General features: G+C 47.2%; 1 protein-coding gene across 4 annotated transcripts in view; it reads right to left on the reverse strand.

Annotated features, from left to right (window-relative positions):
- The window catches only part of LOC141271926 (uncharacterized), a 65246-nt gene that overhangs the window by 15642 nt on the left and 26698 nt on the right, over positions 1-22906 (reverse strand). For 2 of the 4 annotated variants that reach the window (XM_073682175.1, XM_073682172.1), the window contains exons 1-4: positions 6662-6814; positions 4455-4604; positions 4146-4325; positions 3939-4062 (exon numbers count right to left, since the gene is read on the reverse strand). In XM_073682175.1, the coding sequence (XP_073538276.1) occupies positions 3939-4062; positions 4146-4325; positions 4455-4532 (382 nt within the window). In that variant the 5' untranslated portion in view covers positions 4533-4604; positions 6662-6814. Of the gene's footprint in view, positions 1-3938; positions 4063-4145; positions 4326-4454; positions 4605-6661; positions 6815-12859; positions 12929-22906 lie in introns of those variants that run through there. The other 2 variants (XM_073682173.1, XM_073682174.1) reach the window with 2 other exon arrangements.

The following is a 22906-nucleotide window of genomic DNA, read 5'->3' on the forward strand; positions in this document are numbered from 1 at the left end:
GGTCCCCGCCATCGGACGCCATCTCGGATCGTTTCCCGCCGTTTGCCCGCCATCTGCAGTCTTTTCCCGCCATCCACAGAGTTTCCCGCCATTGGGAAGCGGTTCCCGCCATCTGAGAAGATTTCCCGCCCTGGCAGAGCGGACGCCATTATGGGCGTGCCAGAGGGTGGCAAGAGGCCACCTCCCATCGTGGGCCAGGACCAAGAATGGCGCCAAAAACGAAGACCGCCCCCACCAGCAGAGACTGCAATGATTGAGATGTCCATCAGCGTGGGGGGTCTGCCCCTGGAACTGACAATCACCAAGTTGCCCCAGGACCGCCCTCAATGGGGGCGGATACAGAACAAAACAGAGAAGATGGGTGCAGCCTGGAGAAGTCTGGAGGAGCCGTACCCGGAGATGGAGGGAGAGGCAGGCAGCACAGACCCTGTGGTCAGGAGCCTGATGCAAGCAACCACCCCACAAGACCTGGTGGAGATCCTGGCACAGCTTCCCCGAGACCGGGAGCGTGCACAGACCGCGCTGGAGGGCCTCGCACGGAGGATGGCCCAAGTGCAGCGAGAAACGCTGATGGAGTGGAGCAGGGAGATGGCCCAGCAGGCTGGAACCTGCCAGCGGAGCACACCACCCGCAACGAGGAGCACGCCTGCCCCTGAAGAGGATGCAGAAGGGACGGAGGCCGGAGACGACGCCGCAGAGGGAGCTGAAGAGACGGAGGCAAGTAAAGGGGACGTTACTACCCCGAGCCCAGCCACCGTAAGCCTACCCCCGCTCCCCGTCGCAGAGCCCGAAGTCCCACTGATCGTGCCCGTTGCCGCACCGCTACCGCTCCAGGCTAGGCCCCAAGCAGGAGCCGCGACCACGCCCCCTGTGACGTCACGCGCCTCAACCCTGAGCGCGGCCAGGCAGGAGACGCCACCGGCCTGGTCGCAAGGCCGAGTGCCCCCGGGCGCCGCCGTCTTCACGGTGCCCTTTACCTTCAGGGTACCCCAAGCCTGGTCGCAAGGCCTAGTGATCCCGGGCGCCGTTGCCACCACCGCGCCCTCAACTTCCACTGTGCCGCACCTGGGTGAAGACTTGCTTGCCCAACACACTTGCCCGGATGGGCAGCCCTTTGCGTGGCCACCGGAGTACCACCATCCCCGACTCCGGAAAGAAAGACCCCTGGATGAGCCCCTAATCCCGGTTCCGGCGCCCGTCAAGATGACCCCGCTCTCGTTAGAGGAGGCGCAGTTTGAGTGGGACCCCGCAGGAGGAGACCTCATCGGGTTCACTCAAGAGACCCGGGCGGCTGCAACTGAGTGTGCGGAGTGCTGCTGCCAGCAGTTGGAAGTCTTTGAGCGAGAACGGAGAGAGAGACGGGTCCGCGAGGAGCGGCTGCAAGTAAAGAGTGCAGAACAAAAGAGCCGGACCCGAAGGAACCCCCGTGCAGCCCACGGTCCCCGTGCCATCGGGACTGTAATCAAATTCCAACTGCAGCACGGTTGGGGCTTCATCAGAGATCATCACACCCCCGGCGACGTCTTCGTGACCAGAAGAGATGTCGAGTCCCACCTACCGGAGGGACACAGAGGTCGTGACCTTTACCTGGGTGATGAGGTCACCTTCACCCGGCACCAATGTGCCAAAGGACCCTATGCCCTTCATGTACACCGACTGACAGAGAAAGAGCTGAGGTGTCAGGAGGAGCAAGAGGACCCGGACGGGTCTGAAGGGTACACGGAGGAAGGAGCAGGAGGACGTCGCCACTGATGTACAGTAGGAGAACTGTAAATAGTTACCCGTGAAGGTACAATAACTGTTGCTAGTTAAAATATAGTCCCCGTTGGGACCAGTGAACTGTTCCAGTGTGTCCCATCTCCCCACAGGCTGAGGACTGTGAGCAGCCATCCCTTTTTCCCCACTGGCCGAGGACTGAGAGCGGCCATATCCCTTGTAAATAGTTGCGCTTCCTAAAGTGCCCCCTACCGGTTTTATAGGAAACTGTTTTTTCTACCAGAGACTGTGGCACTTACCTGGTCACAATTTGCACAAGTGGCCAGAGGTCAAAAATGTTGTATATGAAAAGTTTTATTATGATGAAAGAGTTAATATTATTTTATGATGTGTCCGTAACATTTTAAAAGAGAAGTACCTCCCATAAAGGGATGATTGAAGGTTACTGTTTATATATTTTATATGTAGTGCACTTTAAAAAGCTTGTATGTTTTATGTTTTTGCTCTTTTACAGCCCGAGGACGTGCTGTGATTTACCAGGGGGGAATGTAGCACCCTGAGGACTCGGCTGCTACAGGGGTATTGCACCTCGACCCAGAGGTGTGGTATTCCACTCCCGGGTAAGGATGGATGTGGGACTGAGCTCAGTAGGCTGCATGCACTACATACATCCCATTTCCGGGGGACAGAACTACGGTACTCCCACCAAGTATATGTGCAGGTACGACAGCGTCTGTCCCTGGCTGGAGTGGGAGGGGGGGTGGAACATCCCAGTAGTGTAGGGGCAGATAGGGGGAGTAGTCTGGGTAAAGCTAGGAGCTCATTGGGTGCTAGTCACCTGGGCTCACACATAGAGGGAGTATATATGGTGGGCACCATCTTAGGACAGGGTCTTTTTAGCCTGAGGAGCAGAGCAGAAGAGTTCAGCCAGGAGGGCTGACAGGGAGCTGTGGCTCCGGCTGGGCCCAGCTCCAGAGCCAAGCCTGCAGAGGAGAGAGGAGAAAGAAGGACCCAGAGAGAAAGACAGAGGGAACCCCAAGAACCCAGAAACAGACCAGAAAGGGTGAAGGGTTGGCGGACACGGGTACCGGAACCCGAACTGGTGGAGGCCACTTATCCTCAGCCAGGAACCGGAGGTCGTGGTCAAGATTTGCCACGACCCTCACCAAATCCACCAGAAAGGCACACCAAGCATAGGGTCAGGGAACCCAGAGGAGGTTTGACCACTAAGAGACCCGAGGGAGCCGGCCAAAGGTGGATCCCTGGTGGGAACGGCCAGAGACAGAGAGAGAGAAGGGAGCTCAGGACCACGCTTCAGAACTGCCTGGGGGTTAGCCGAGTCCAGGACCTGGTGGACGCAGCACGGCTCGGGTGGTCACTCAAGGCCAGAGTAACTGAGAGAACACTTGTGAGTAAAACCCCTGAAACTGCATCTCCTGACTCTGACTCTTCTTACTGACTGTCACAACCCCCATCATCTTCACCTGCTGCCCTGAGGCCATACCCCTCCCGTTGGGGGTTATACCATCATCGCTGCACCCATACCACCGGCCTCAGCGGACTGTGCTGCAGCGGCGGCTGCAAAGCCGCACTCAACGGGTGGCGTAGTCGACATCCAAGTTAACATCTACTGCCATAGACTGCCACTTAGTTTGACACCCTGGGCACGGACCGGGTCACCGCCACAAGGACTACTACCCCTATCCAGATCCGGCTCCGGGTATCCCCTGAACATGGCTCAGGGGGTGCGTCACTACTTTCACTACAAACCTACAGTTTTGCACCATCATTCTTGAATCATCCTGTATATTTCATAATAAAACATATTTCACAACCAAGCAAAAGGAAGAACAAAAAGATGTGCCTCAAGACTGGGACAGAGCTTTCCTCATATGCATTACATCGCTGATAAAAGCTAGATTCCGGGGCTGAAATGCATTGTATTGAAGAAAATCTGCAAGATATTTAATTAATGTCTGTGTATGAGAATACTTTCGGGATGAAAGCACTAATATTTTAGACCTCATATTCTTCTATTGAATAGGGCATCCTAAGCACCTCTTCCTCACAATGGAAAACCCAGCAAGGACCTAATTGACAATTATCATTATGTTGGGGTTCGAGGAGGATATGGGTATGTGCAGATAGGATAATATATTTAAAAGAATGATGTTCCAGAAACCTCACTTCACTGCAAGGAAGTATTTAATCATGTCTATTACCTGGTGGTGTGAGGGGCTGGGGAACCTCCATCATGACATTCTTGTACAGGTCTTTGTGTCCTTCTAAATACTCCCACTCCTCCATGGAGAAATAGACGGTGACATCCTGACACCTTATAGGAACCTGACACATACAATGATACCATCATTCCCCTGATCCCTTCATAGCGTTACTGTATAATGTCCCATCATTCCCAGCAGTGTCACCTCTCCAGTCAGCAGCTCAATCATCTTGTAGGCGAGTTCTAGGATCTTCTGGTCATTGATGTCCTCATGTATCAGGGGGTGAGGTGGAGGCCCCGTGATTGTGCTCAGTGGTCTTCCCCATCCCTCAGACACAGGGGCCTGACAGTGCTCACTAGAGGTCTTCTTCACTACTGTGAAATCCTGGTTATGGAGAGACACATTAATAAATCTCACTACAGACATTTACAGAGTCCTCACCTCTCCAGTTCTGTCCATCTGTTATTCCTATAGATAAGAATGATGTAATGTGACGTCATCAGAATCTCTCACCTCTCCAGTAAGCCGGAAGAGGATCTCTAGGGTGAGGTGTAATATCCTCTCCGCCATCTTGTTCCTGTCCCTATCCATCCTTGACAGGTCAATCAGGAAAATTATCTTATATAGAAGATTTCCACTGAGAGGATCCAATATTATAGGGTCCTGAATGGGAAGAAGATTACGATGTAACATCATAAAGAATTCCATATGATAATACAATTATTGGAGATAATAAGGTGAAACATATGAGGAGATATAATGTGTAGATGTTGTGTTCTTTCTTTTTGTTTGGACTTTAACATGATGTCATGTCTACAGCGCTGAGGACAATAGGTGGGCTCAGCAGCTCTTGTGCTGTTAACTCTGATACGAGCCACTGAGGTCAGTTATTGCCTGCAGTGCTGTCAATCTGATACCAGCACTGCAGGCAATTACAGACCCTGGGAGCAGCAGTAAAGACTCAGCGCTGGACTGGGAAGTGTGAGTAAAGCACAATTTTCTTTTTAAAACAAAATGCAGAGGGGGACAGGAGCTTTCTGAAATGAGAATACCCCTTTAACATCTTCCTATTCGAGACAATTTTTGCTTTTCCTTCAATTCTTCCAAGTACCATACTTTTTTTTTTCCCATCAAAGTAGTATGAGGGCTTGGTTTTTTTGGGGGGTGGGGGGGGGGATTTGTAGTTTTCATTAATTTTACCAAATAATGGGAGAAAAATGTAAAGTGGGGTGAGCTTAATGTGAGGTAAATATAACCTGACAAAAAGCCTGACTAGCCATCTGGAAATTCCGGAAAATGTCAGGTGGTCCGCATGGTCTGCTACGCTGCAAACAGCATTGAAATCCTCAGGCCGCCGATACTGTTAACAGTTGAGACGGAGCAATGAGCTACCAGCACTTATCCCGGGCTTCTTTTACGTCTGCGGCCTGCTTGAAGCCAGCACCATGCAGGGTTATAACTGCATCGCTGTGACACTGAGTCACTTCTCACAAGAGTTGGGATAGTTAAGGAGTCCGAGGTCAATAGCAGGAGGGTACATCATAAACAGAGGGAATAGACAAAGGTGTAGTCAGAAAACGGTCCGTGGTCAAAATACCAGGAGGATAGCGGATCAGGGCAAAGGGGTGAAAAGAACTAATGGTCAGAACAAAGTCCAAGGTCAGGCAGCAATAGAGCAACAAGCAAAGCACTAGGCACAGAGAAAACAAACCACACTAAGCTGAAGCTACGGCTGGCAGCTATCTGGGACTGCCAGCCAGTTAAGTAGCTGAGTGATCAAGGGAACAGGGACCATGTTAAGAGCTCAGCAACTTCCAGTCTCAGATTGGATGGCTGAGCTGTCAATCAAAACACAGACAGCTCAGCATGCCCCTGCACCTGGCTGGACTACTGAGCTATCAATCACTGCATCCTAAGACAAACTGAGGGGTGAAATTGTTACAATCACATTGCCCGCATTCACTGTGAGACGGGATAGAAGAGGAAGAGGAGGCTGCCGAGGATAAGTTGTCTATTTTAGATGAGCATAAAGTTTTTTTTATTTTTATGGGTCTCTGGGGGACCATCATACTATATAGGGGATTGTTGGCTAGACAATCGTACTATTAAAAAGGCTGTGAGGTGGAACATCAAACTATATAGAGGGTTATGGGGTGGATCATCATACTATACAGGAGATTGTGGGGGGACGATCATACTGTAATAGGGCTGTGTGTTGGGGGGAGCCATCATATTATATGGTGGGTTGTAGTAGGGATCATCATTTTGTATTCGGACTGTGGGGGGATCATCATACTGTGTGGGGTGGCTGGAATGGACAATTATAGTGTATAAGGGACTGTGGGGGGACCATCATATTGTGTGGGGTGGCTGTGGTGGACCATTATGACTGTATGGGGGACCATGGTGGAGCCATCATACTGTATGGGGTGGCTGTAGTGGACAATCATACTGTGTAGGGTGGTTGTATTGGAGAGTATATTGTGTGGGGTGGCAGTGGAGGCCATCATACTATGTAGAGGTCTAAGGTGGCCATTATACAGTGTGGGAGCTGTGATGACCATCATACTGTATTGGGTGGTTATGAGGGACATCATACTGTATGGGGGTCTTTGGTGGACATTATATTTTATATAAGAGCCTATGGTGGAAATCAAACTGTATATTGGGGGCTGTGGTGAATAATAGAAGAAAAAAGGGAAAAAAAGCAATTGACTCACCAATTGTAGTGAAAATTGTTCACAGATTTAGAGTATTGATCGGGGCATGGTTCTTCGGGACCAGTATCCTCGAGCAGAAAAGAAGAAAAAGGAAATAGAGTGGTACACACGTGGTCAAAATTGTTGGTACCCCTCGTTTAATGAAAGAAAAACCCACAATGGTCACAGAAATAACTTGAATAAACTAATAATAAATTAAAAATCTATGAAAATGAACAAATGAAAGTCAGACATTGCTTTTCAACCCTGCTTCCACAGAAGTTTTTAAAAAATTAAACTCATGAAATAGGCCTGGACAGAAATGATGGTACCCCTGAAAATAATGTGACAAAAGGGACATGTTAAATCAAGTTGTGTCCACTAATTAGCATCACAGCTGTCTACAATCTTGTAATCAGTCAGTGGGCCTGTATATAGGGTTACAGATACTCACTGTGCTGTTTGGTGACATGGTGTGTACCACACTCAACATGGACCAGAGGAAGCAAAGGAAAGAGTTGTCTCAGGAGATTAGAAAGAAAATTATAGACAAGCCTGTTAAAGGTAAAGGTTATAAAACCATCTCCAAGCAGCTTGATGTTCCTGTGACTACAGTTGCACATATTATTCAGAAATTTAAGATCCATGGGACTGTAGCCAACCTTCCTGGAGAAGGGATAATACAAATGGCAACAAAAGAGCCCATGATAACTTCTAAAGAGATTAAAGGTGAACTTCAAGCTCAAGGAACATCAATGTCAGATCGCACCATCCGTCGTTGTTTGATCCAAAGTGGATCATAAAAAAAAATAAAAAAAATCATAAAAAAGCCAGACTGGAATTTGCCAAACTACATGTTGACAAGCCACAAAGCTTCTGGGAGAATGTCCTATGGACAGATGAAACAAAAATGGAAGTTTTTGGCAGGCTTTTGGCACATCAGCTCTATGTTCACAGACGGAAAAATGAAGCATATCAAGAAAAGAACACTGTCCCTACTGTGGAACATGGAGGAGGCTCTGTTATGTTCTGGGGCTGCTTTGCTGCATCTGGCACAGGGTGTCTTGAATCTGTGCAGGGTACAATGAAATCTCAAGACTATCAAGGGATTCTAGAGAGAAATGTGCTGCCCAGAGTTAGAAAGCTTGGTCTCAGCCGCAGGTCATGGGTCTGGCTACAGGATAATGACCCAAAACACACAGCTAAAAACACCCAAGAATGGCTAAGAGGAAAACATTGGACTATTCTGAAGTGGCCTTCTATGAGCCCTGACCTAAATCCTATTGAGCATCTTTGTAAAGAGCTGAAACATGCCTTCTGGAAAAGGCAACCTTCAAACACGAGACAACTGGAGCAGTTTGCTCATGAGGAGTGGGCCAAAATACCTGTCAAGAGGTGCAGAAGTCTCATTGACAGTTACAGGAATGGGTTGATTGCAGTGATTGCCTCAAAAGGTTGTTCAACAAAATATTAAGTTAAGAGTACCATCATTTCTGTCCAGGCCTATTTCATGAGTTTAATTTTTTTTTTCCAATTCTGTGGAAGCAGGGTTGAAAAGCAATGTCTGACTTTCATTTGTTCATTTTCATAGATTTTTAATTTATTATTACTTTTGTCAGATTCAAGTTATTTCTGTGACCATTGTGGGTTTTTCTTTCATTAAATGAGGGGTACCAACAATTTTGACCACGTGTGTATAATCCGGCAACGGAACCATAAAAAAAAATCTTATTTTTTTTTAGTCCACATGAAAAAAACTTAAATAAAATGAACCAAGGTAGAACATGCAGCACCTTATGTGTTTTGGACAGTAATGACCTTACTCATAGATGACACTTTCTCTCTGGGGTACAGGTTATCTGTCCCCAAACCAGAGTGACCTCCCCTATATACAGTTAGGTCCATTTTTCTAATTTTGGTTCTAGACATTACCACAATGAATTGTAAACAAACAATTCAAATGCAGTTGAAGTTCAGACTTTCAGCTTTCATTTGAGGGTATCCACATTAAAATTGGATGAAGGGTTTAGGAGTTTCAGCTCCTTAACATGTGCCACCCTGTTTTTAAAGGGACCAAAAGTAATTAGACAATTGACTCCAAGGCTATTTCATGGACAGGTGTGGGCAATCCCTTCGTTATGTCATTCTCAATTAAGCAGATAAAAGGCCTGGAGTTGATTTGAGGTGTGGTGCTTGCATTTGGAAGGTTTTGCTGTGAAGTAAACATGCGGTCAAAGGAGCGCTCCATGCAGGTGAAACAATCCATCCTTAAGCTGCAAAAACAGAAAAAACCCATCCGAGAAATTGCTACAATAATTGCTACAATATTAGGAGTGGCAAAATCTACAGTTTGGTACATCCTGAGAAAGAAAGAAAGCACTGGTGAACTCATCAATGCAAAAAGACCACGGAAGACAACAGTGGTGGATGATCGCAGAATAATCTCCATGGTGAAGAGAAACAGCCAACCAAGTGAACAACACTCTCCAGGAGGTAGGCGTATCAATATCCAAATCTACCATAAAGAGAAGACTGCATGAAAGTAAATACAGAGGGTTCACTTCACAGTGCAAGCCACTCATAAGCATCAAGAAGAAAAAGGCTAGACTGGACTTTGCTAAAAAACATCTAAAAAAGCCAGCACAGTTCTGGAAGAACATTCTTTGGACAGATGAAACCAAGATCAACCTCTACCAGAATGATGGAAAGAGAAAAGTATGGTGAAGGCATGGTACAGCTCATGATTCAAAGCATACCACATCATCTGTAAAACACGGCGGAGGCAGTGTGATGGTTTGGGCATGCATGGCTGCCAGTGGCACTGGGTCACTAGTGTTTATTGATGATGTGACACAGGACAGAAGCAGCCGAATGAATTCTGATGTATTCAGAGCCATACTGTGTGCTCAGATCCAGCCAAACTGATTGCTCGTCGTTTCATACTACAGATGGACAATGACCCAAAACATAAAGCCAAAGCAACCCAGGAGTTTATTAAAGCAAAGAAGTGGAATATTCTTGAATGGCCAAGTCAGTCACCTGATCTCAACCCAATTGAGCATGCATTTCACTTGTTAAAGACTAAACTTCAGACAGAAAGGCCCACAAACAAACAACAACTGAAAACCACCGCAGTGAAGGCCTGGCAGAGCATCAAAAAGGAGGAAACACAGCGTCTGGTGATGTCCATGAGTTCAAGACTTCAGGCAGTCATTGCCAACAAAGTGTTTTCAACCAAGTACCAGAAATGAACATTTTATTTACAATTATTTAATCTGTCCAATTACTTTTGGTCCCTTTAAAAACAGGGTGGCACATGTTAAGGAGCTGAAACTCCTAAACCCTTCATCCAATTTTAATGTGGATACCCTCAAATGAAAGCTGAAAGTCTGAACTTCAACTGCATCTGAATTGTTTTGTTTAAAATTCATTGTGGTAATGTCTAGAACCAAAATTAGAAAAATGTTGTCTCTGTCCAAATATATATGGACCTAACTGTACATGAGCACATCCAGCATTATATTACTGTACATATACACATGGCAGAACTGGGAGGAGGGGGGGCACTATCTCCGGGAATGGAGGGGTTAATGTCCCCTTTATACATGAGCAAATCCAGTGTTATATTACTGTACATATACACATGGCAGAACTAGGGGGGAAGGGGCACTATCTCTGGGAATGGAGGGGTTAATGCCCGGTGTATACATGAGCACATCCAGCGTTATATTACTGTACATATACACATGGCAGAACTGGGGGAAGGGGGCACTATCTCCAGGAATGGAGGGGTTAATGCCCAGTGTATACATGAGCACATCCAGCGTTATATTACTGTACATATACACATGGCAGAACTGGGGGAAGGGGGCACTATCTCCAGGAATGGAGGGGTTAATGCCCAGTGTATACAGTCATGGCCAAAAGTTTTGAGAATGACACCAAAATTATATTTTCACATGATCTGCTGGCCTCTGGTTTTTATTAGTGTTTGTCTGATGTTTATATCACATACAGAAATATAATTGCAATCATATTATGAGTACCAATAGGTTACATTGACAATTAGAATGAGTTAATGCAGCAAGTCAATATTTGCAGTGTTGCCCCTTTTTCTTCAAGACCTCTATAATTCTCCCTGGCATGCTCTCAATCAACTTTTGGACCAAATCCTGACTGATAGCAGTCCATTCTTGCATAATCAATGCTTGCATTTTGCCAGAATTTGTTGGTTTTTGTTTGTCCACCCGTCTCTTGATGATTGACCACAAGTTCTCAATGGGATTAAGATCTGGGGAGTTTCCAGGCCATGGACCCAAAATCTCTATGTTTTGTTCCATGAGCCATTTAGTTATCACCTTTGCTTTATGGCAAGGTGCTCCATCATGCTGGAAAAGGCATTGTTGGGTGCCAAACTGCTCTTGGACGGTTGGGAGAAGTTGCTCTTGGAGGACATTCTGGTACCATTCTTTATTCATGGCTGTGTTTTTAGGCAACACTGTGAGTGAGCCGATTCCCTTGGCTGAGAAGCAACCCCACACATGAATGGTTTCAGGATGCTTTACAGTTGGCATGAGACAAGACTGGTGGTAGCGCTCACCTCTTCTTCTCCGACTAAGCTGTTTTCCAGATGTCCCAAACAATCGAAAAGGGGATTCATCAGAGAAAATGACTTTGCCCCAGTCCTCAGCAGTCCACTCCCTGTACCTTTTGCAGAATATCAGTCGGTCCCTGATGTTTTTTCTGGAGAGAAGTGGCTTCTTTGCTGCCCTCCTTGAAACCAGCACTTGCTCAAAGATTCTCCGCCTCACAGTGCGTGCAGAAGCACTCACACCAGCCTGCTGCCATTCCTGAGCAAGCTCGGCACTGCTGGTAGTCCGATCCCGCAGCTGAAACAGTTTTAAGATACGGTCCTGGCGCTTGCTGGTCTTTCTTGGGCACCCTGCAGCCTTTTTGACAACAATGGAAGCTCTCTCCTTGAAGTTCTTGATGATGCAATAGATTGTTGACTGAGGTGCAATCTTTGTAGCTGTGATACTCTTCTCTGTTAGGCCATTTTTGTGCAGTGCAATGATGGCTGCACGTGTTTCTTTAGAGATAACCATGGTTAACTGAAGAGAAACAATGATACCAAGAACCAGCCTCCTTTTAAAGTGTCCAGTGATGTCATTCTTACTTAATCATGACTGATTGATCGCCAGCCCTGTCCTCATCAACACCCACACCTGTGTTAATGGATCAATCACCAAAACGATGTTAGCTGCTCCTTTTAAGGCAGGACTGCAATGATGTTGAAATGTGTTTTGGGGGTTAAAGTTCATTTTCTGGGCAAATATTGACTTTGCAAGTACAGTAATTGCTGTTAAGCTGATCACTCTGACATTCAGGAGTATATGCAAATTGCCATTACAAAAAATGAAGAAGTAAACTTTGGAAAAATTACTATTTGTCTCATTCTCAATACTTTTGGCCATGACTGTACATGAGCACGTCCAGCGTTATATTACTGTACATATACACATGGCAGAACTGGGGGAAGGGGGCACTATCTCCAGGAATGGAGGGGTTAATGCCCCCTGTATACATGAGCACATCCAGCATTATATTACTGTACATATACACATGGCAGAACTGGGGGAAGGGGGCACTATCTCCGGGAATGGAGGGGTTAATGTCCCCCTGTATACATGAGCACATCCAGCGTTATATTACTGTACATATACACATGGCAGAACTGGGGGAAGGGGGCACTATCTCCAGGAATGGAGGGGTTAATGCCCAGTGTATACATGAGCACGTCCAGCGTTATATTACTGTACATATACACATGGCAGAACTGGGGGAAGGGGGCACTATCTCCAGGAATGGAGGGGTTAATGCCCCCTGTATACATGAGCACATCCAGCATTATATTACTGTACATATACACATGGCAGAACTGGGGGAAGGGGGCACTATCTCCAGGAATGGAGGGGTTAATGTCCTCTGTATACATGAGCACATCCAGCGTTATATTACTGTACATATACACATGGCAGAACTGGGGGAAGGGGGCACTATCTCCAGGAATAGAGGGGTTAATGTCCTCTGTATACATGAGCACATCCAGCGTTATATTACTGTACATATACACATGGCAGAACTGGGGGGAGGGGGCACTATCTCCGGGAATGGAGGGGTTAATGCCCCCTGCGCCCAGTAATGGGGGTCTCCACATACCTCCACCTGCAGAGCCGCCACCACATATATGGCTGTTCTGTGCGCACAGGACCTGTGCTGAGGTCACAGGAGGGGAGGAGTCAGGGGTCACATGATCAGGTGCCTCATGTTAGACTCCGTTGTGCAGTACACAAGTGTAAAGAGTTGTCCACGTTCTCCTGCACACTAGAGCACACAGCCTTTCTTCGCCCCTTTCTTCGCGAGATAACGATAGCCGGGTGTCCTCCAGCAATACTGAACATGGGTACACGCATGGCACGCACATCCCCGGGCACTTTGCTTAGGGTGCGCGCGCCGTCCTAAAGTGTCCCTCCTCCAACATGGAGGTGCCTGTGCAACCTTGTAAGTTTGTTTCCTCACACTCTTGTTAGTTCTCAGGTCCCAGTGCTTGTATTTCCATTTACCTGCATGTCTACCAGCCGTGCCCACCTGCCTGTCTACCAGCCTTGCCCACCTGCCTGTCCACCAGCTGTGCCAGGCCACCTGTCCATCAGCCGTGTCTGCCTGTGCCTGCCTCCTGTCCCTTGGGGGTCAGCTGCCACCCACTCGAGGTCTGTGCCAGAGGAGCACCTGGTCCAACTTTCTCGTCCCTCCTCGGATCACGGAGTCTTCAAGCCACCATACATCCGAGGTCGGACTTGGTGAGGTCCCTAGTTACTCCCCTCCGAGCTTTCCTCAGACCACGACAAAATGGTTCCACTATCCTGCCCATTACAGTCTGCACACGCCATGGAATCCGCTGGCTCTCAGGCTTCCTACATCTCAGCTGTATATCAGGGGGTCTCCCGCCATAAGACCCAACAAGACGCAGTCCTGTCCTTTCTGTGGACGGTTAACACCCACCTAGAAGTGCTGACAACTACGTCTGCACTCGAATCTACCCAGGCTGCGACAACTACGGATGTGTCTCGACACTCAAGCAGTTATGCACCTGGCATTGGACCTCGTCTGTCTGATCCTCTACACTATGATGGGGACCCTGTGCTATTTCGTGGGTTTATTAACCAGTGTATGCTACACTTCGAGGTCTTGGTCCATCAGTTCTTTTCAGATGAGGCCAAAGTGGCCTTCATCATGTCCCACCTCACTGACAAAGTTCTGGCGTGGCTCAATCCCCTGTGGGAGAGAGGGGATCCCCTGGGGTCTCCAGTCCTTCTTAGAGGCTTTCCATAAGGTCTTTGATGTGCCCAGCAGCACTTCTTCTGCTGCTTCATCTCTGCTCCGGTTACCCAGGGTAACCTCAGTGGGCCAGTATGCAGTTCGTTTTTGTACCCTGTCATCCGAACTCGCCTGGAATAACGAGGCTCTGGTGGCTATCTTAAGGGAGGGTCTCTCCGGGCGAATCAAGGACGAGCTGGCCGGCCCGGGAAATTCCCACTTCATTGGATGACCTGGTGTCCCTGGCAACCCGGATAGACATCAGGTTCCAGGAGCGATCCAAAGAGGTGACCCATGAAAGAAAATCTGTGCACCATAAGGGTTCCAGAGTCTTTACGAAACTCGACCTTTTGGGGGGGGAGTTACAATCTGATCCGTATTTGCCAGGGAGATGAATGGAAAACTGCGGTTAATACTCGATATGTCCACTACGATTATCGGGTTATGCTCTTTGGACTCTGTAACGTACCGGAGATCTTTCAAGAACTGGAGAATGACATCTTCCGGGACCTTCTCTACATGTGTATCATAGTGTATTTGGACGATATCTTGGTGTTCTCCGCCAATTTGCCATCTCACCGTAGAGATGTTCGCCAGGTTCTGCAGAGGCTTAGGAACAACAGTCTGTATGCCAAATTTGAAAAGTGTGTCTTTGAGCAGACTTCTCTTCTGTTTCTAGGATACATAATCTCTGAGACCAGTCTGAAAATGGACCTGAAACAGTTTCTCCTGTCCTGAGGTGGCCCCGTCCAGATGGTTTTAAAGACATACAGCGATTTCTCAGATTCACAAATTACTGCCGCCAGTTCATCCCCCACTTCTCGTCTTGGACTGCGCTCATCTCTACCCTGATCCGCAAGGGGGCCAATCCCTAGATATGGACACTGGAAACTGAAAGCGTTTTTATATCTTTAAAGCAAGCCTTCTCCTCTGCTCCTGTGCTGCATTGCCAAGACAATAATAAGTAGTTCTTTCTGGAGGTGGATGCTTCTTCTTCTTCAGGGTCTGGAGCCGTTCTTACCCAGAAGTCGTCATCTGGTCGCAAGGTGACTTCGGTTTCTTTTCTAAAATCTTTTCTGCTCCACAATGCAATTACTCCATTGGCGATTGGCAACTGCTTGCAATAAAAATGGAGCTGGAAGAGTGGCGGTTGATGTTGGAAGGGCACACGGATCACAAGAATCTTGCCTATCTACAGTCTGCACAACGCCTTAACCCTCGACAGGCTTGGTGGTCTTTCTTCGCATGCTTCAACTTTGCTCTCCATTTCCGGCCAGCGGAGAAGAACATGAAGGCAGACGCATTATCCAGATCCTTCCTGTCTTGCTATCAAAAAGAGGAGACTCAACATACAACATACAGCCTTACAAAATGATTACGGTTGCTGTGTTGCATTTTTCTCGTCTTCCCTCAGGAAAGACATATGTGGCTGAGTCAGATAGGGAGCGGGTTCTTTTCTGGGGGCACTCTTCTAAACTGGCAGGGCATGCAGGATAGAAGAAGACGCTTCTCCTCATTTCCCGACACGATTGGTGGCCGAACCTGGACAAAGATGTCATGAAATTTGTCTCTGCCTGCCCTTCGTATGCTCAAAACAAGACTTCCAAACAGCTTCCAGCTGATCGGTTACTTCTTTTACCTGTGCCATTGGCTCCCTGGCAGCATATTGCTATGGATTTTACCACAGATCTGCCTGTGTCGCCCGGGTGTACTGTCATCTGGGTGGTTGTGGATCATTTTTCCAAGATGGCTCACTTCACTCCGATCCCCGGTCTTCCATCTGCGCCAGTGTTTGCAGAAAAATTTATCCAGCATATCTTTTGCCTCCATGGTCTACCGTTCCACATCGTCTCTGATAGAGGTGTCCAGTTACTTCGCAGTCCTGAAGGGCCACCTGCAAGCAAGCTACTGAATGTTTCCTTGGATTTCTCATCAGCTTACCATCCGCAGTCCAATGGCCAAGTGGAGCGGATCAATCAGATCCTGACTATATTTCCTCCAGCACTTCATCAATGCCCACCACAGCAACTGGGCCGAACTCCTGGCTTGGGCCGAATTCTCTTATAATAACCATGCGAGCGAATGTTTGGCTAAATCTCCATTCTTTGTGGTCTACAGTCAACATCCTTACATCCCGTTCCCTGTGGCGACCAACTCTCACATTCCGGCAACTGATTCCAAGGGTTTTTCTGACATCTAGAGGGACACCAAGTCTTTCATAATAAAGTCTTCAGAGCAGATGAAAAGATACGCAGACAAGGCCTGGATTCACCTTTGTTCCGTCCTGGGGAGAAGGTCTGGCTGTCATCCAAGTATGTCCATCTCAAGGTAGCATCATATAAACCGGGTCCTCGCTTCATCAAGGTAGCATCATATAAACCGGGTCCCCGCTTCATCGGTCCCTTCGAAGTGTTGAAACAAATTAATCCGGTAGCCTACAAGCTCAAACTCCCGGCCTCCTTACGAATCTCCAGTTCCTTCCATGTGTCTCTTCTCAAACCTGTCGTCCTCAGTCCTTTTTTTCAAAGATCCTGGTACCACTCCTGCTCCAGTCAGCATTGAAGATGGTTTCAAGGTAGAGAACAATCTGGCCACCAAGGGTAAGAGGAAAAATCTTTTTTCTTGTGGATTGGAAGGGGTTTGGTCCTGAGGAGAGGTCCTGGGAGCCCAGGGAGAACATCCATACCCCTCTCCTTCTGGAGACATTTGTTGCGGGCTTGAAAAAGAGGCGGTGTAGAGGGAAGGGAGGTTACTGTAACACCGGCACCTCTGCCTTCTTCCTTTCTCCCCTGGCAGAGGCACCGACTTTAACACCGCCGCGGCCTCCGGCCGGTATGTGCTACTCCTCCTTCCTCTCGCTCTGACGCTGCCCGGGTACGAGCATGGCGCGCAGATCCACGGTCACCGTGCTTAGGGCGCACATGTGCTCCTCGCCTCTTAAAGGGGCCGCGCACACCTTCCTAAAGTGTCCCTGGCCAATGGGCTGGAGGACACTGACTATATAAGGCACCTCCTCCAACTTGGAGGTACCTGTGCAACGTTGTAAGTTTGTTTCCCAACAATTGTTAGTTCTCAGGTCCAGTTCTAATATATCCATATATAACTGCCTGTCTATCAGCCATGCCCACCCATTTTGCCTATCAGAAGTGCCCGCCTGCCTGTCCGTCAGCCGTATCTGTCTGTGCCTGCCTCCTGACCCTTGGGGGTCAGCTGCCACCCACTCGAGGTCAAAACCAGGACTAATTCTATCCTTGAGTCGAGTCACTTGGGAAATGATCATTCAAAGAGGAAGGATACTATGAGCAAACAAGTTTCATTTTCTTCATCTGAAGGGGAATCCACTGATTATAGTTCAGACACGTCTAACCCATGCTTCCCTAGAGAAAATAACAGATTCGGTTCGGCTTCAAAAGATGCAAGAGAAGGAGGAGGGCAGACGAGCCATCCTCAGATGATTACAGGAGGTACCCGATAAGGAACAGGAGAAGCTAGATTAAAGTCTGTTTCATACTATACAAGATGTCAATAGATTTGCATGTTTACAAACGGTTAACAGACATTTCTGTAGTGAATTAGATTAATCATTGGCATTTTCTGTGTCAACTTCTATTTGTACTAATGAATTTTCTAACATATTATTCAAAGAACAGCATGCGTTATTGTCCTTACAACTATTACATTGTGAAGGTACCAATATGTTTTCGGTGTCAGATGATGACATGGTGAAATTTAAAAATCCTGCATTTTACCATCTTAACTCCAGGGTCCCTGTCCTAGACCTCTTTCAAACCCTAGTAGAACGTGACCTGGAAGCTCTTAATGATGACATTAATAGTCAGTCATCTAGAAGAAATCTGAACCGAGACCAGTTTGAAGTACTTAATAAGCTACAAGCCAACCATAACCTTGTCATCTGACAATTACACAAAGCTAGCTGTGTTGTCATTATGGACATAACCCTATATTCTAAACAAGTTTCTACAATTTTTCCCAATTAGAAAACATATAGGCGGCTTAATACAGAGCCTACTAAAATCTTTCAAAATAATCTATCCAGGTGTCTTGTGTAAGGAAGATGGGTTTTGCCCCAGCAAAATAACAAGGCAGTGACCCAGGCTAGTGCAGTGCAATGAAAATAAAGTCTTTATTTGCCAAAAAACACAAATTAAACACAGACCTCTCACATATGGATTTCACCTGGTAACGTCCCCTTCCAGTTCGGTGCCATGAGTGCCTGAACAACCATAGGAATCTCGAGTGTGGTGTCAGTTTTCCCCAGGTCTCTTGCACCTGCACTCCTGTAGGAATCTTGAATGCAGCGTTGGCTTTACCCAGGTCCCTGATGCCTGCACTCCTTTAGGAATCTCGAGTGTGGTGTCGGCTTTACCCAGGTCCCTGGTACTGGTCTGTGTTCACACAGCCAGGCACACTCAGTACCTTCAGCTCTGCAACGCATGAACTCAAATGGACTACACCCAGCACTTTCCTGCATGTGTAAATGTAAACCATGGCCACGGGCGACTTGCAAGACCCGGTCTGGTGGGAAAGATCCATCCCACTACCTTCCTACAGATCTTTCAAAAAATAAAAGTCCATGTCAAGTTTTTTTAATCTGACTTTGTCAATTAGCTTGACCCAGTCCACACTTACATTTATTTTGTGCGGTATCCACAGTCGTGGCTGTGATTACAAGGCCCTCCAGACACATCCTGGGGGACACGTAATGTCCCCCGCATATGACTCACCTCACTGCCTGACACTTGAAATGGGTGTTGCTTTAGGGGTCATTAAAATTAGGGAGAAAAAAATATTTTTTACCTGAACATCCTATTCTCCCTATTTTTCATCGTCTGTATATTTCTCCCTCCCGTACATCCCATAATAGCTGGTATTTGGTCACCAGAATACCTGGATACCTCAAAGATAGCTCAACCATTTTAGAAGTTTTTCACAAATTTCCGTTTATTACATGTTATGTCATAAATCTTTATTCTGTTATTCCACATAATTTTGCCATTCAATATAATCTCGACAATTACAGCTCTTAAAGTTTAGAATTAAAACATTTTATTGTTCTTGCATTACAATATATTTTGGGACACAATTTTTTGCTTTCAATTCCGAGTATTATTTGCAGATGAAATTCTCACCTTCCTTTGCAATTCTTTATATGGCATGATGAGAGGAAATTTATTTTCAATTCTTTCAATCCATTTTTTGACAGTTTGATTTGGTCCGGCCGATATGTTGACTACCTAGTTATGGTCTGGTCTGGAGATGTATCGTTTTTACCTCAATTTTTGTTTTACCTCAATTCTAATGACTATAAATCTTCGCTTCACATATTCTTCCCCTAGTAGCGCAATTTCATTCTTGGACTTAAATTTATGTGCTAACCCAGCTGAAGGAAAGGTACACACCTTTCTCTTCGGAAAAGACATATCTGGGAACACTATTTTGCTGGCTTCCAGCTGTGACCCAGCTACTAATATAGTAAAATCAATTCCCTATGGTGAACTAGTACAAGCTACGCATATCTGTTCTGATAATCATACTGTCATGCGTCTGGGTTCGAACCCTTGAGCCTGTGCTTTGTGTTCGGCTTCTCTGTCTGCTGTGCCACCTTTTTTTAGTTCCTGTTATCTTTGGTCTTTTAAGGGTAAAAGGCGTTTTCATTTACTCATTTGTCTGCCCTATCACCTTTCGGGTGTGGTTTTATATACATTCCCCCTGCTGGTATTTCCTGCTGGTGATAGTCTCATATGGTTGTCCAGCCATACTGCTGTGGTTTATCCCAGTCAGTGAAAGACCAGCTAGGGTTTATCTCTCTGCTTTTTGTTTTTTTACCCTGCATCTACAGTGCCTACAAGTAGTATTCAACCCCCTGCAGATTTAGCTGGTTGACACATGCGGAATTAACTTGGCATTGTGACATTTGTACTGTAGATCAGCCTGGAAGTGGGAAATGCACTGCAGCAAATTTTGTGTTTTTTTTTAAAACGTAAAAAGTTAATTCAGAGTGTCATTTATTATTCTACCCCTCAAACCACAAGAATTCTGTTTGGTCCCCCTAAAGTATTAAGAAGTAGTTCAGGCACCAAGAATAATGAGCTTCACATGTGTGGATTAAAGATCTCTTTTGCCAGCCTTTTCTGACTATTTAAGACCCTCCCCAAACTTGTGAACAGCACTCAGACATGGTCAACATGGGAAAGACAAAGGAGCATTCCAAGGCCATCAGAGACAAGATCGTGGAGGGTCACAAGGCTGGCAAGGGGTACAAAACCCTTTCCAAGGAGTTGGGCCTACTTGTCTCCACTGTTGGGAGCATCATCCGTAAGTGGAAGGCTTATGGAACTACTGTTAGCCTTCCACGGCCAGGACAGCCTTTGAAAGTGTCCTCCCGTGCCGAGGCCAGGCTTGTCCGAAGAGTCAAGGCTAACCCAAGGACAACAAGGAAGGAGCTCTGGGTAGATCTAATGGCAGTGGGGACATTGGTTTCAGTCAATACCATAAGTAACGTACTCCACCGCAATGGTCTCCGTTCCAGATGAGCCCGTAAGGTACGTTTACTTTCAAAGCGTCATGTCAAGGCTTGTCTACAGTTTGCTCATGATCACTTGGAGGACTCTGAGACAGACTGGTTCAAGGTTCTATGGTCTGATGAGGCCAAGATCGAGATCTTTTGTGCCAACCACACACGTGACGTTTGGAGACTGGATGGCACTGCATACGACCCCAAGAATACCATCCCTACAGTCAAGCATGGTGGTGGCAGCATTATGCTGTGGGGCTGTTTCTCTGCCAAGGGGCCTGGCCATCTGGTCCGCATCCATGGGAAGATGGATAGCACGGCCTACCTGGAGATTTTGGCCAAGAACCTCCGCTCCTCCATCAAGGATCTTAAGATGGGTCGTAATTTCATCTTCCAACAAGACAACGACCCAAAGCACACAGCCAAGAAAACAAAGGCCTGGTTCAATAGGGAAAAAGTCAAGGTGTTGGAGTGGCCTAGTCAGTCTCCTGACCTTAACCCAATTGAAAACTTGTGGAAGGAGCTCAAGAATAAAGTCCACATGAGACACCCAAAGAACCTAGATAACTTGGAGAAGATCTGGATGGAGGAGTGGGCCAAGATAACTCCACAGACCTGTGCCGGCCTGATCAGGTCTTATAAAAGACGATTATTAGCTGTAATTGCAAACAAGGGTTATTCCACAAAATATTAAACATAGGGGTTGTATAATAATTGACCCACACTTTTATGTTTAAAATTTAATAAAATTCAACTGAGCAACATAACTTTTTGGTTTGTAAGATTTATGCTTCTGTTCATAAAACCTACTCTCGTTTGCAGTTTGAAGGCTCTAACTTATTTGCATCTTATCAAACCAGCTAAATCTGCAGGGGGTAGAATACTACTTGTATGCACTGTATCTTCTGTTTCTTTTTAGGAAACAGGTGGCATATTTTCGTACGTACTTAATGTAGCATCGGCTTCTCTGCCTACTGCCGGGCAGAGACGCCGTCCCCCTTACCGCCGCAGTCCCAGTCTGGTGTCCTCCTGCTCCCCTGCTACTGCTGGTGCGCGCAGCTTCCTGGGCACTGTGCTTAGGGCGCTCGCGTGCTCCCTCCCTCTTAAAGGGGCCGCTCGCGCCGTCCTAAAGAGTCCCCAGCCAATGGCCGGGGGACTTCCCCTATATAAGGCACCTCCTCCAAAATGGAGGTGCCTGTGCAAGGTTGTTGTTTGTGTGCTAACACTCTCCTCAGCCCTAAGGTCCCTGTGCCTGCCAGCCTGCCTGTCAGCCTTGTCCGCCAGCCTGCCTGTCAGCCGTGCCGGCCAGCCTGCCTGTCAGCCATGCCCGCCAGCCTGCCTGCAGTCATGCCAGCCTGCCTGCAGTCATGCCAGCCTGCCTGTCAGTCGTATCCGCCAGCCTGCCTGTCAGCCGTGCCCAGCCTGCCTACCCAGAGCACCCGTCTGGCTATCTGCCATACCTGCCTGCTTGCCAACCCGGAGCACCCGTCTGGCTATCTGCCATACCCGCCTGCTTGTCTACCCGGATCACCCGCCTGCCTAACCTGTGGTGCTCATCCGCTGTACCTGTCAGCCTCCGCCATCTGACCCGTGGGAGTCGCCTGCTCTTACACAAGGTCAGTCCCAGAGTGGCACCTGGTCCACCTGCCCGGACACTCCCTGGTTCACGGAGTCGACTAAGCCGCCGTGTGACCTTGGGCAGTCCGAGTAGGCACTTAGTTACGCCCCTCTGGTGCCTCCTTGCACTGAAGCACAGAGGTTCAACCACCCGGATCCGTAACACTTAATCCTTTATTTTGTATTTCATGGTTTGTATATTTCGCGGTTTGTTTTATTCACATTGGGATCTCTTTTTATTTCAGAACACTCTTCCTTCTGAAGGAAATTTTTACTCTGTTCTGCCCTCCGGTTCTTTAGGAGGAACATGTAATGCTTGACGGCCTTTCAGGCAGCATAGGTCCGAGCTGCCATCATCTAGTCTGTGGTTAGGGCTATCTCAGCTCATGCAGGAACCACTAGGGACTGTCTGATCAGGATCTCTAGTCTGTACAGGAACCGGCAGGGTCAGTTGCAGTTTTTAGTGTGTTATCAATTTTCCAGAGTGAGTTGCTATACTATCATAACATATACTGTTGCTATGGAGGGTGAAAAGGTATGTAATAGATTCATAGAGAGATGTTACAGCAAAATCCTTATTAAATCAGCTTTAGATCAAGAAATGAACATTTATATAATGTTAAATCCAAGTCTGATTTGGTGGCAATCGGGTTAATTGTTTTTGGAGCTGATGGCTGACACCAAGCCCAGGGGTTAGTAATGGAGAGGTGTCAGTCACTCACCCTCATTTACCCATT

The sequence above is a fragment of the Phyllobates terribilis genome, unplaced genomic scaffold (assembly GCF_046119375.1).
Source record: "Phyllobates terribilis strain yellow unplaced genomic scaffold, ASM4611937v1 Scaffold_5__5_contigs__length_657084704, whole genome shotgun sequence".
In the NCBI taxonomy this organism is placed as follows: domain Eukaryota; kingdom Metazoa; phylum Chordata; class Amphibia; order Anura; family Dendrobatidae; genus Phyllobates; species Phyllobates terribilis.